General features: G+C 46.6%; 1 protein-coding gene across 1 annotated transcript in view; it reads right to left on the reverse strand.

The window, feature by feature from the left end:
- Positions 1 to 12,894, reverse strand: part of LOC124556362 (vitellogenin-like) — a 331,070-nt gene extending 318,176 nt beyond the window's left edge. Inside the window, exons 1-3 of the mRNA XM_047130328.1 lie at positions 12,712 to 12,894; positions 10,654 to 10,896; positions 837 to 977 (exon numbers count right to left, since the gene is read on the reverse strand). Coding sequence (XP_046986284.1) covers positions 837 to 977; positions 10,654 to 10,896; positions 12,712 to 12,894 — 567 coding nt within the window. The remainder of the gene's footprint in view (positions 1 to 836; positions 978 to 10,653; positions 10,897 to 12,711) is intronic.
- Positions 12,895 to 14,276: the final 1,382 nt, after the last annotated feature.

Genomic DNA, 14,276 nt, shown 5'->3' on the forward strand with positions numbered 1-14,276 from the left:
AGACTGTCAATTGTAAATAGCATCCAGAACCAAGTTAAGTTAGTTTTATGCTTGTTATTATTTTAATAAATGTGAGTGAAAATTAATCAAGTTCTGTTTAAAGTTGGTCACCGTGAATCTGCTACTCTAAGCATGCAAGTGCCATTTCTATCGTCTGACCTAACGGCAGAAGATAAATACGCCACGATAAGACCACGAGACATATTGCTGACACTCGCCTACTTCGTTAGAGCGACAAGTCAAATAATCTGATGGTGTGTGTACCGAAGGTCTTACAGTACGCACACCACGAAAACATATGTACATAGTTCATCTTCTTAAAATTTACATTCCATCTTTGTATCTTTTAAATTAATTTGACTTTCAAGCGGAGTACTGTTCCGCTGCCAGCCTACCCACGTGCCTCTGGGGAAAGCAACAATAAATAAAAGAAAAAAATAGGGAGCAAAATTTCAGAATGGGGGAGGAATGGTGAATGAGACTGGCGATGATCTCTTAAAAGAAAGCATCCCAACATTTGTCTTAAACTATTTTTGGAAACCAAGGAAAACCTATCTGTTGCTGCTCGGAAGGGGATTACAAACCTAGTCCTCTGTGTCGCAACCTTTCTACCACGTCGTGGGCACGAGCGAGATAAGGGCACACCGATATACGGACAGCTACTTCTCCTTAGCTCGATATGCGAGTCGAATAGGACAGAAAGTGGGTAACCTTCGCCCGCACCGGCCACGTAGCTAGTGTACCGCGTCTAATGGTTTCGAAAACGGCGATCCCTCCTTTCTTACTGTTTCCCACACGGAGTGTCACAAGTGATAGGATAGCTGGCCGCCGCTTACTTTCCTCCTGCGGCGCGCGGGAGCAGGGCCGGCCGCAGTGGTTCCGCCGCCTCCGCCAGCGCCCCCTGCCAGGCTGCTGGTCGCTTCGGGGGCGGCCGTGCTGTTCGCCTCCGTCTTGCAAATTTCCGGCGTGTCTCCGTCCTGCGCGGCACGCACATTCATATCTCAGGCTCGGTTATTTCCTCTCGGCCCAAAGCTGGGACAGCGCCTAGCGGTTTCCGGCGGCGGGTCTTCCCCAGTTAGTACTGCGACAAGCGTGGGATTGTGGACATCGGACCTCAACCTTATTGTTAGTAGATCTTCGCAATTTCTCCAGCTCTCTGACTAGATCTGCGAGTCTACCGGCCCCATGCACGTCTACAAAAGTGACTAAAGTAACTCTATACAATGAGAAGCCCTAAGTACACGTGTAATGTGCTGTGAATACATAGAAAGGAAGCTCCCTTATCATTTAGCTACAATATTGCAGGTCAGCAACTGAAAGCAGTTAATTCCATAAATTATCTGGGAGTACGCATTAGGAGTGATTTAAAATGGAATGATCATATAAAGTTGATCGTCGGTAAAGCAGATGCCAGACTGAGATTCATTGGAAGAATCCGAAAACAAAGGAAGGAGGTTACAGTATGCTTGTTCGCCCACTGCTTGAATACTGCTCAGCAGTGTGGGATCCGTACCAGATAGGGTTGATAGAAGAAATAGAGAAGATTCAACGGAGGGCAGCGCGCTTCGTTACAGGATCATTTAGTAATCGCGAAAGCGTTACGGAGATGATAGATAAACTCCAGTGGAAGACTCTGCAGCAGAGACGCTCAGTAGTTCGGTACGGGCTTTTGTTGAAGTTTCGAGAACATACCTTCACCGAGGAGTCAAGCAGTATATTGCTCCCTTCTACGTATATCTCGCGAAGAGACCATGAGGATAAAATCAGAGAGATTAGAGCTCACACAGAGGCATACCGACAATCCTTCTTTCCAAGAACAATACGAGACTGGAACAGAAGGAGAACCGATTGAGGTACTCAAGGTACCCTCCGCCACACACCGTCAGGTGTCTTGCGGAGTATGGATGTAGATGTAGATGTACTTCACCTCGGCCGGCCGGAGTGGCCGAGCGGTTCTAGGTGCTTCAGTCTGGAACCGCGCGACCGCTACGGGCGCAGGTTCAAATCCTGCCTCGGACATGGATATGTGTGATGTCGTCAGGTTAGTTAGGTTTAAGTAGTTCTAAGTTCTAGGGGACTGATGACCTCAGAAGTTAAGTCCCATAGTGCTGATAGCCATTTGATTTTAACTTCACCTCGAGTAACATTTGACTCGTTAAAGACACTTGTAATCTCTTTTCACCAAGACGAATAGTGACCAGGGGCTGATGAAATAATGACTAACACATCTTTCCAAGTTCATTAATCGCCAAGATATGCGTATTAAATTTGCTGTTTTATTTTCTGCGCTAGAACAGTAGTTCTGTCTGAGACAAATTCATTCTATTGTAGGTGCAACAAGAAATTACGGGCTAAAAATACCCTGAGCCACGAGGAGTGGCCCCGCTGTCTGAGGCGCCATGTCACGGATTGCGCGGCCCCTCTCGCCGGAGATCGAGTCCTCCCTCAGGCATGGGTGTCTGTGTTGTTCTTAGAATAAGTTAGTTTAAGTAGTGTGTAAGTCTAGGGACCGATGATCTCGGCAGTTTGGTCCCATAACAATTTTAAAAAATACCCTGAATTTTGTTATTTTGTGCTGTTGCTGAGAAAGTCTGAATAGCTTTCCACTAGGAACTTTATGGCAGACTTCACGTAAACAAGCCCTGTCGACGCAAGCGGTAAGTGCTATTTGTGTCACTCTCGACGGTATGAAAATGAACCACCCTACACAAAAGACTGGGGACAGTTAATACGGAGAGTTACTTTATATACGTCAGAAGAAGCATTCGAGATCTGACTAGGTCATGAGAGCAGGGAATATGCGTACAGGCGTTAAATAGGAGGGCTATTCGGAAAGTATGGAACGATAGTTCACGAAATGGAAACCACAGTGGAATCAAAACAGTTGTATTTGCAACAGTTAGCTACAACTTCCAGCTACTTATCTCTATAGTCACCGATCCGACGTTTGTCGTAGAGCTGTACCAACTTTCCATTATAGAAGGCAGCCGTCAGTGATTTCCGCCAAGTCTCTACGCTGGCCTACAGCTCGTTGTCTGTGCCAAAATGTTGTCTTCATAGCCAGTGGTTGATGTGAGCAGAGATGAAACTCTTAGGGAGACAATTACGGGCTGTATTGTGGGTAATCGAACATTTCCAACTGAAAACGATCCAGGAACATCTTCATTGCCCATGCAGAATGCCGCCGAGAATTGTCTTGGAGAAGAAAACGCACGACAGTTACGTAATATTGGCTGCATAGCTTCAGGCGAAATTTCTCACCAGGCCCACGTACTTGATGGGAGATACTATTGTTCTAGGTATCTTTATGTGCTCCCTGTGTGCCCAGAACTAAAAAGAACGACGTAATGTGATCGATTGGCATAGTAGAGACACTGCTCAACACACCTGTGCAAAACTTCATCGGATTTTCACTGTGGTTTCCATTTCGCGACCGATCGTTCCTTACTTTCCGAATAGCTCTCGTATTTCAGTCATCACTGCATTGAGAAGACATGCATAGGCATGATTCAATATATCAAATGGAAATTTGAGAAAACTGCTCTAGCTTTCTGGCTTTCAGATTCCTACTGCAAACAACAAACTACTTATCCAGAAACGACCAAATTGATCGTCAGCATTGGTGTCCTAATGTGTTGCTCCTGTTGGTGATTCAGACCGGTCTTTATCGATATCTACATCACGGTGTGTACAGTGTACAAGAATCATGTTCCCCTTCTTAGCCCCTTGCCGATTTCACTCAGAAAGAACGTTTATCGATACCCCTCTGTCCAACGGGCTCCTTATTTGCAGTCGCATTCTGCACATTGCGTAATTAGACTGAATCCTTTTCACAGAAAAACCAAGGATCCCTCTTTTTCATCATCGTACAAATTTAAAATCATCAGAGAAATGCACAAAAAAGGCGAATATTCCTCTTTAAAGGACTCTGGCAGAAAAGCGGGGAATCAGCTGCCTCACTCCGGAGTCCTCACCAATAATTTTGGCATGAGAACATATTCGCGTTCTTTGTTTGAACAGAGAACATTCTAAATCCTTTTACCCAGTCTCTCTCTGTTGTTAAGCCTCCCACACACTGCAATTGTCTGTATATGACTTACACTGTCGTTTTTTTTTCTTTCTTTCTTTTTAGCTGCCACTGTCACCATCAAATCTCGGCAGCTCAAGAATTCTGGGGGATCAATCTTATTTTTTCCCCTGCACCCACGTGTCTAAAAAAAATTTCTGTCGAAAATGCACCCTCTCTATACCTACGAGTTAAATTTGGCCAGCCTGTGAGGGTCCAGACCCCCCAAGCCTCTGTATGATTCCCTCTCATCTGTATTTATCATTTCCCCCGTCTCCCGTCTCCTCTGGCTGTTGCTCCCACTGCTTCTGTCTCCATCCGTCTCTCTTTCTCTTTTACTGCCTCTGTCTCCATATCTCCTCTCTCTTCGGCCCCCACTGCTACTGTCTTCATCCATCTCTCTGTATCTTTTGCTGCCACTTTCTCTCTCCCACCATCACTATCTGCTCTCTCTTTTCCTCCCAGTGGCACTTTCTCCTCTCTCTTCCACCGTCACTGCCTCACTGCTATTCTCTTTCAACACAACAAACTGCGAATATGTTCGCATGCCAAAATTTTTTGGCGAGGAAGACGGAAAGAGGATTGAGCCAGCTGCTTTCCCACTTTTCTATCAGTCTTTCCTTTTTCCTGCTAGTTCCCTTCTTTTCCCTGCTACGGCAGGGTGTGCTGCTTATATAAAAAGAATTCGATAGTCAGCAAAGCTTTGACAGTTATTTCCATACTTCGACGCATTTATACACTTTGGCACATATAAACATCAAATAAGTACGCGTAATATAAGACTACCACGAAATCGTTTGCTTTACATTTTTCTGGATAGTTTGCTCATCGATCGCAGTTCATCGAAAAGGATCGGCTTGTGGTTTGTATGTTAAGCGAGTACACATTCCATTAGAAATATTTTACTTAATTTTCAGTCTTTCCAGGTTTACATAATTTTCGCAGCCATTTTCAGCTCTATTCAGGTATATTAAGACTCTTTTAGCCCGTTTTTGTCATTGCAATACCAATTTGGGCATATTTGTGTAGGTGTAAAATGCCCAGTTGCGTCATAAAGTGTTCTTGGTGAAAAAAACTGACTGAAACATAGTTCGGTGACCTCAGGTCCCTTGCGATGATCCTAGAATCCTTTTTATGCGTTCACTACGTTATTTAAAACTATATTTATGTCTCATACCGAATATTAAGTGCAAATTTTACGTGCATAATTACGGTAGCTTTGAATATCTGGATCTCGGTAACGGATAATGATATTGACAAAAGTTACAAGTTTCCCTGAGAACCTCATTTTAGAAACATATGGTACAAATTTCGACGGTTTGCATGAATAGAAATTATAGAAGTGATCATCCCCAAAAGTGGTTCTTTTGGTAGCCAAAAATCATAATTTTCCGGGTGTAGTTTGATAACGGATACAGATTTTCGAAAACGGGAAAACGGTGTTTTTGTGTGAATGTCTAAAGAATGCACATTGAAAACCTGAGCCATTTGCTGTGGTTAGTTATTTAGATCATTGCATCCACTGTGCAAAAACGGCTGATAACCGGTTTTTGTGGTATTCTCCATAAGTACGGTAACTTTGTACCTCTGGATCTCGCTAACGGATCATTATATAGAAAAAAGTTCCCCGAGATAACATGTTAAGAGCGTATGGTATAAATTTCGATAATCTGCCATAAATAGAAATTATAGTAGTGGCTATGCTCACAATTGGTACTTTTCGTACCCAACAAGTATGCTTTTTCGGGGTTTAACCAGGAACCCCTTGTCAACAATTGGTGCTTCTATAAGGCGCGTAAGGTCCACCATAGAACACACCTAATGCAAAAGGACAAACCTATTTGCTCAATAATGCCCGGGCTGTATGACGTGTGTAATGTTCAGATTCTGTCCCTATACTGTAGAATAGCCACATTATTTCCGTTCTTTCGATAGTTATACAAAGGATATCCAAAACACTTGATCCTGTATCTGTGCGATTAACAGAACCTGTGATATGCCTCGCTGAAGAAAACGCATTTCCACGCGCGACCTTTCTCGCACGTATTGGTACCTTGCACTGTCATGATCCGAGTGATCACTTAGCAACTTATAGTAAACTACTACAAGACTCCGCCAAAAACATTTCACTTAAAAAACAGAACTAAAAAAGTAAATCTGAGTGCAGTATACGTAAAATTTTCGTTTAGTTGCAACACTAAACTCACAGCCATCTCTCACACTACGGTCATTCCTCTCTCTAATAATGAGTTGCATGAAATTGTCTTCTATCCAGCGGAAAACAATACTATTATAACGGCTGAGAGAAATTATGTGGTGTCACCGCCAGACACCACACTTGCTAGGTGGTAGCCTTTAAATCGGCCGCGGTCCGTTAGTATACGTCGGACCCGCGTGTCGCCACTATCAGTGATTGCAGACCGAGCGCCGCCACACGGCAGGTCTAGAGAGACTTCCTAGCACTCGCCCCAGTTGTACAACCGACTTTGCTAGCGATGGTTCACTGACAAAATACGCTCTCATTGCCGAAACGATAGTTAGCATAGCCTTCAGCTACGTCATTTGCTACGACCTAGCAAGGCGTCATTACCAGTTACTATTGAGATTATGAATAATGTACCGTCAAGAGCGATGATGCTCACCATTTATGGATTAAAGTTAAGTATTCCAGCAGCTACGTACGTTTTTTGCTAAAGTCTAATTTCCCTGTCCTGTTCCAGACCTCACGCCAGCCTGCGTGAGCTAAAACTCGTGCCTTTCGGCTTCCTCTCATACCGGTGTTGGCTCTCCTGCCAACCCACAACAAATTACTTCATGGCCTGCTTATGCTAATCCACTTCTGCCTTCGCTTCAGGCACAAATACCCATTCGACAATGACATTACTAAGGTTGTGGTTGTTCATACAGTTTGAGATACTGTGTATGTAATTAATGTAAGGGATACAAAAGTTTATTGGAATTTGTAGTCTATTGAAGGAAGGCATAACAAAGAGAAGTGTCTCGTTGTCTACGAAAACGTTGGAGATGGAGTAGGCTCCTAACTATACTGGAAAGGATGAGGGTGGACGGCGGTACTAGCTTTTTAATGAACTTTCCCGGTAGACTTGTAAAGTAATTAGAGGAAACCACGAGAAATGTCAGTCAGGATGACAGCGAATCGAACCGAATACGAGTCTATAGGCGCCATCACTCAGTTGCCACAATCGCTTGATGTCGTACTTTTTGCAGAAATGTTAATAGTGTTATGTGTTTCCGACGGGAGTAGATGAATAGATATACATGCCTTTGATTAAAATCATTCATGCCACAAGATACTTTTGCAGTTTAGCCAAGAACTTAGCACGTAGCATTTAAGTGACCCCTGCCAGCTAAGTACTGAGACTGCCCCAAGACCAACCAGGAAGAATTTCGTGTAAAATTGTTAGAAAGCTTAATAGGTATTCGTTACAATTTTATTTTCCTAGAGTAATTTTAATTAACTTTCAGAATGATTTGGTTAGAGTGGAAGTAACATGCATGCACATGTCGTGCGCGAGGACCCCTCAGCTACACTGTGTCGGCGATTGCTGCGCAAACAAGTTGTCCACGTACGCGTACACCACCATTACTCTACCACGCAAACATAGGGGTTACACTCCTCTGGTGTGAGACGTTCCTTGGGGGGTCCACCGGCGGCCGAACCGCCCAATAACCCTGGGTCCGGTGTGGGGCGGCGAAGGAGTGAAGTGGACTGCGGTAGTCGTCGTGGGGTTCCGGACCACTGCGGCTGCGGCGGGGACGGAGCCTCTCCGTCGTTTCTAGGTTAACGGTTAACATAACATAACATAACATCCCACACCGAGTTGGTGGATTTGTATGGAATGCTTCCTCACCAGTTCTTGTTATTCAGGATTAGATGGGGTGCACTCGGATCGTCTATCCGCCGTTAAAATCGTTGGAGAACCTTGTCATCAAGACGTTGTCGTCCACGGTAGTTGACTCTGGCGGCGGTTTTCTCCGAATCGACGTCCCCACAGCACAGTCTTTGAAGTAGCGTCCCACGAATAGCCCAGTGCTAGCACGCGTCCAGAAGCAGTGTGTCTCACTAATAGGGCACCTCGATCTGGGTGCTGACATCACACACCTCGGTCATCCTTCGCTCGACTGTCAAGCTGGCAGTCGGAACGAGATCCGACAACATCACAGTCACTTCACAGTGGTAGTAGGAGCCCTCCGGCACCACTCAGCAGCTGTCTGTATTGTACTGTGTTGGAACTACCATGAAGGTTGTCACTTTTTCAAGATACCCGTCAGTCAAAAAGTTTCGAAACTGAATTAAAACACTACTGGCCATTAAAATTGCTACACCACGAAGATGACGTGCTACAGACGCGAAATTTAGCAGACAGGAAGAAGATGCTGTGATATGCAAATGATTAGCTTTTCAGAGCATTCACACGAGGTTGGCACCGGTGGCGACACCTACAACGTGCTGACACGAGCAAAGTTTTCAATCGATTTCTTATACACAAACAGCAGTTGACCGGCGTTGCCTGGTGAAACGTTGTTGTGATGGCTCGTGTTAGGAGGAGAAATGCGTACCATCACGTTTCCGACTTTGATAAAGGTCGGATTGTAGCCTATCGCGATTGCTGTTTATCGTATCCCGGCATTGCTGCTCGCGTTGGTCGAGATCCAATGACTGTTAGCAGAATATGGACTCGGTGGGTTCAGGAGGGTAATACGGAACGCCGTGCTGGGTCCCAACGGCCTCGTATCACTAGCAGTCGAGATTACAGGCATCTTATCCGCATGGCTGTAACGGATCGTGCAGCCACGTCCCGATCCCTGAGTCAACAGATGGGGGCGTCTACAAGACAACAACCATCTACACGAACAGTTCGACAACGTTTGCAGCAGCATGGACTATCAGCTCGGAGACCATGGCTGCGGTTACCCCTGACGCAGCATCACAGACGGGAGCGCCTGCGATGGTGTACTCAACGACGAACCTGGGTGCACGAATGGCAAAACGTCATTTTTTCGGATGAATCCAGGTTCTGTTTACAGAATCATGATAGTCGCACCCGTGTTTGGCGACATCGCGGTGAACGCACATTGGAAGCGTGTATTCGTCATCGCCATACTGGCGTATCACTCGGCGTTATGGTATGGGGTGTCATTGGTTACACGTATCGGTCATCTCTTGTTCGCATTGACGGCACTTTGAACAGTGGACGTTTCATTTCAGATGTGTTACGACCCGTAGCTCTACCCTTCATTCGATCCCTGCGAAACCCTACATTTTAGTAGGATAATGCACAACCGTATGTTGCAGGTCCTGTCCGGGCCTTTCTGGATACAGAAAATGTCCGACTGCTGCCCTGACCAGCACATTCTCCAGATCTCTCACCAATTGAAAACATCTGGTCAAAGGTTACCGAGCAACTGGCTCGTCACAATACGCCAGTCACTACTCTTGATGAACTGTGGTATCGTGTTGAAGCTGCATGGGCAGCTGTACCTGTACACGCCATCCAAGCTCTGTTTGACTCAATGCCCAGGCGTATCAAGGCCGTTATTACGGCCAGAGGTGGTTGTTCTGGGTACTGATTCTCAGGATCTATGCACCGAGACTGCGTGAAAATGTAATCACATGTCAGTTCTAGTATAATATATTTGTCCAATGAATACCCGTTTATCATCTGCATTTCTTCTTGGTGCAGCAATTTTAATGGCCAATAGTGTAAAAAGTAGAGAAACGTTAATAGGGTTCAGGTGCTCTACGTAGTCTCCCCTCACTTATGTACAACACGCAGTATGTTCATACAGCCATGTGAAACTGTAAGAAAAGTCCTTCGTTGGGTTGTTCAACCAGCGTGTCACATTAGTTTGATGTCGGTTTTGTCGTCATAGATTGACCTTTCATGCGAATCTCTGCACAGTGCAGTTTTGTGGTAGGTTCGCATTGTTAACACCAAGTCTCGTCATCTGTGAAAATTTTTTTTATTTCAGAAGAGTATATTCCGAGTTTGTCATTTCAGTCGAGTCGCCGCTGGCGTCCTCGCGTAGCTGTTTTTGCTCGAGAATGAATGTGCGCGGGACGTACTTTGCACACGCCTTTCTCTTCTTTAAAACGTCGTGGAGAATGTTCTCAAAAACTTGATTTAGAGATGTTGCTGCGTTGCGATTTCTAACACAAAACGCTGACACACTACGGTCACACGTCAACTACTTAAGACTGCCTGCTCACAAATGACTGGTCGAATGCACAGCAGTTGTTCGATCAAGCTACCACCGTAATTACTGCGCTGACGTAACTTATACGTTAGGAACAAATCAGTCTCAGAACATTTTGAACGGACGGTGTATAATACGTTTTTGATCAGAGATTATAAATTTAAAACGTTTCTCCGCGCGGACAGAAACTGTAAAACATTTCTTTTTTTTCGTTGGATAAAACGTTCATTTCAAACAAAATGCTGTAATAGATAGTGATGATTCATGGGACGTGTCAACCACATCATAGGGAAAGGTAGCGTTAGCAGGTGCGAAAGTGACAGCAGGATGGAAACCGCTAGGTGGGCGGACGTGTGAGCAGTACGCACCTTCTTGCCCCTGAAGAGGTAGGAGAGGCCGGAGATCTTCCTGGAGTACTCCTTGTGCGGCAGCGGGAAGCTGTCGTTGATGGGGCGGAGGTCTGCCAGGTTGAGGCGCAGGAAGCAGCTGGCGGAGGCCTCGGTGCCGTTGTGCAGGTGCAGGTTGACCACGACCCGGGAGCTGCTCGACGCGCTCAGCAGCAGGAAGTCGCGCCGAGAGCCGCAGCCCACCAGCCGCGTCATCGACGACCTCTGTACACGGACCAGCTGCTTCCACTCCGCAAACACTAGTATTACGAGGGTCGCTCCAAAAGAAATGCAAACTATATTTTTTAAATCCATCTTTTATTCTACATGTTTGAAAGTTTTACAGTGTGTAGATACATCCTATAGGAACAATATTTTCATTTCTCCACGTAATTTCCATCCCTCTTAACTGCCTTACGCTATCTTGGAACCAGCGCCTTTATACCTGCACGGTAAAATTCTGGACCGACCTGTTGGAGCCACTGTTTGGCAGCGTGCACAAGGGAGTCATCATCTTCAAACCTTGTTCCACGAAGAGAGTCTTTCAGTTTCCCAAAGAGATGATAGTCACATGGAGCCAGGTCAGTACTGTAAGGCGGGTGCTTCAGTGATGTCCATCCGAGTTTTGTGACCACTTCCATGGCTGTTTGACTGACATGTGGCCGTGAATCGTCGTGCAACAACAAAACATCCTGCTTTTGTCGATGTAGTCGAACACGACTCAGTCGAGCTTGAAGTTTCTCCACTGTCGTCACATATGCATCAGAATTTATGGTGGTTCCACTTGGCACGATGTCCACAGGCAAGAGTCCTTCGGCATCGAAAAACACCGTAGCCATAACTTTTCCAGCAGAAGATGTGGTTTTGATTTATTTTTTTTTGGTGAATTTGCATGATGCCACTCCATTGATTGCCTCTTCGTCTCTGGTGGAAAATGATGGAGCCACGTTTCATCACCTGTCATAATTCTTCCAAGAAATTCATCTCCACCATTCTCGTACTGTTCCAACAGTTCGCTGCATACCGTTTTTCTCGTTTCTTTGTGAGCCCCTGTCAACGTCCTGGGAACCCAACTGGCACAATCCTTTTTTAACGCCAGCACTTTCAGTATTCTGCAAACACTTCCTTCCCCTATCCCAACGTAGCGTAACAATTCGTTCACTGTGATGCGTCTGTCAGCACTCATCAATTCGTTAACTCTCTACATATTGTCTGGTGTGTGTGCAGTAGCCGGCCGCGGTGGTCTCGCGGTTCTAGGCGCGCAGTCCGGAACCGCGCGACTGCTACGGTCGCAGCTTCAAATCCTGCCTTGGGCATGGATGTGTGTGATGTCCTTAGGTTAGTTAGGTTTAAGTAGTTCTAAGTTCTAGGGGACAGATGACCACAGCTGTTAAGTCCCATAGTGCTCAGAGCCATTTGAACCATTTTTTTTTTTTTTTTTGTGTGTGCAGTACGAGGCCTGCCGCTGCGAGGGCAATCCTCAGTATTGCCGTGCCCACTTTCATCACGTAACCTGCTTACCCACCGACTAACTGTACTGCGATCGACAGCAACATCTCCATACACCTTCTCCTATCTCTTGTGGATGTTTCCCTCTGTCTCGTTTTCGCAGCACAGGAATTCTATGAACGTAGTGTAGCAGCCATCTTGAAGACATGCTGTGACGGCCCCACTCACGGGAACAGGTTTAACAAGTTTGAAAACAAGCGGGAAGGATGTATCTACACACTGTAAAACTTTCACACATGCAGAATGAAAACCGTATTTTTACAAAAACAGTGTGCATTTCTTTTGGAGTGACCCTCGTACAAGCACTAAATACTATACTAAGATGTACTGCTCCGCATAACATTCGTGCCCTGGACATAAACAGGGCGGCAGAGTGAACGAATGTATGATGTAGCGACGACACGCCTTAGTAAAATTTTTAGGGCTTCCAAGCCAAGGATCCTCTAGCATCTGCATAATGTGGCCCTTCTAGATTAAGGATACCCTGTAGAGAGGAGGTTCAGAACACACGTGACATGTTGCAGTGCTTACCGTCCAGAAGTCGCCGCAGTTAGCGTCCGCGGGCGTACAGCGCAGCGCGGGCCGCAGGCCGAAGTGGGACTCGGCGACGTGATCGCAGTTGCTGTGGTTGCGCGTCTTCACCACCTCGAGCATGCCGCCGTTGGAGCACAGGTCCGGCCGCAGCGCCCAAGACGGGTTGGCCAGCAGCGCCATCTTGGACAGTTGGCCCACCTCGTACGTCACCTCGCAGCGGCCCGACACCGAGTCCTGCAACACGTCGTCGTAACTGCCGCCTGCTTCACGTCTGCTGTGCAGCGAGCTACCTTAATTTAAGTATTAACTGTATTTTTCTAACTTGTCACTTCTTCTTCCGTGTGTTTTTGCTTTTAGGAAGCTTTAATTGTCGAGTGCTAGTAATAGTGTTCCATAGATTTCGTGTTTGTTTTGAATACAGTCAGAGAGCGTCCCTTTAGTCAACCATAGTGCCAGTAGTGCTAGTGTTTGTTTTCAATACAGTCCAGAGACATGTAGTGCTATTCTCATTGTTTTCTACAAGAATTGGCTAGCAATCACAGTTTAGTCAACAATCAGCCGGGTTTAGTGAATTAGCAGTCTAGTTAAAAGTTGATTAACTCTCTACAGTAAATTGATTTCTTAGGATGGATAGGATGTGTGACTGCTGTGTACGGACGCAGGAGGAGCTGGCCAGTGTTCGCGAACAGCTGAGCGTGTTGATGGCCGCGGTCAGCCGTCTTCAGGCAGCTGCCTCGGAGTGTAGAGGCAGTGGGGAGTCTGGTACGTCGCATGGTACACCCCAGGTGTTACATGCTTCACCCACGGTCCCTGCTGTCGAGACATCTTCGCGGGTACCGGGCGCGGTTGGGCCACCCTCTCCCCAAGGGGAGTGGCGGGTTCAGCGGCGTTCGCGGCACACGACGCGGAGGGTAAATGTGGAGGCTGGCCGTGTGGCATCCCCGGCTCTGCCTGTGAGTGGACATGTGGCTGCTCCTTCAGCAAGATCCGAGCAGGCACACGGGGGGAGGGGTTTATTAGTTATTGGGAGCTCCAACGTTAGGCGGGTGATGGAGCCCTTTAGGGAAATAGCGGAAAGGTCGGGGAAGAAGACCAGTGTTCACTCTGTCTGCTTGCCGGGGGGTCTCATCCGAGATGTGGAGGAGGCCCTGCCGGCTACGATAGAGAGCACTGGGTGCACCCGACTGCATATTGTTGCTCATGTCGGCACCAATGACTCCTGCCGTCTGGGTTCAGAGGTCATCCTCAGTTCGTATAGGCGGTTGGCGGCATTGGTGAAGGCGGAAAGCCTCGCTCGCGGGGTGGATTCAGAGCTAACTATTTGTAGTATCGTTCCCAGAACCGATCGCGGTCCTCTGTTTTGGAGCAGAGTGGAAGGCTAAAACCAGAGGCTCAGACGATTCTGCGGAGATCTGGGGTGCAAATTTCTCGACCTCCGCTATCGGGCGGAGAAATGTAGGGTCCCCCTGAATAGGTCAGGCGTGCACTACACGCCAGAAGCGGCTACAAGGGTAGCGGAGTACGTGTGGAGTGCACATGGGGGTTTTTTAGGTTAGAGAATT

The sequence above is a fragment of the Schistocerca americana genome, chromosome X, assembly GCF_021461395.2.
Source record: "Schistocerca americana isolate TAMUIC-IGC-003095 chromosome X, iqSchAmer2.1, whole genome shotgun sequence".
NCBI lineage: Eukaryota > Metazoa > Arthropoda > Insecta > Orthoptera > Acrididae > Schistocerca > Schistocerca americana.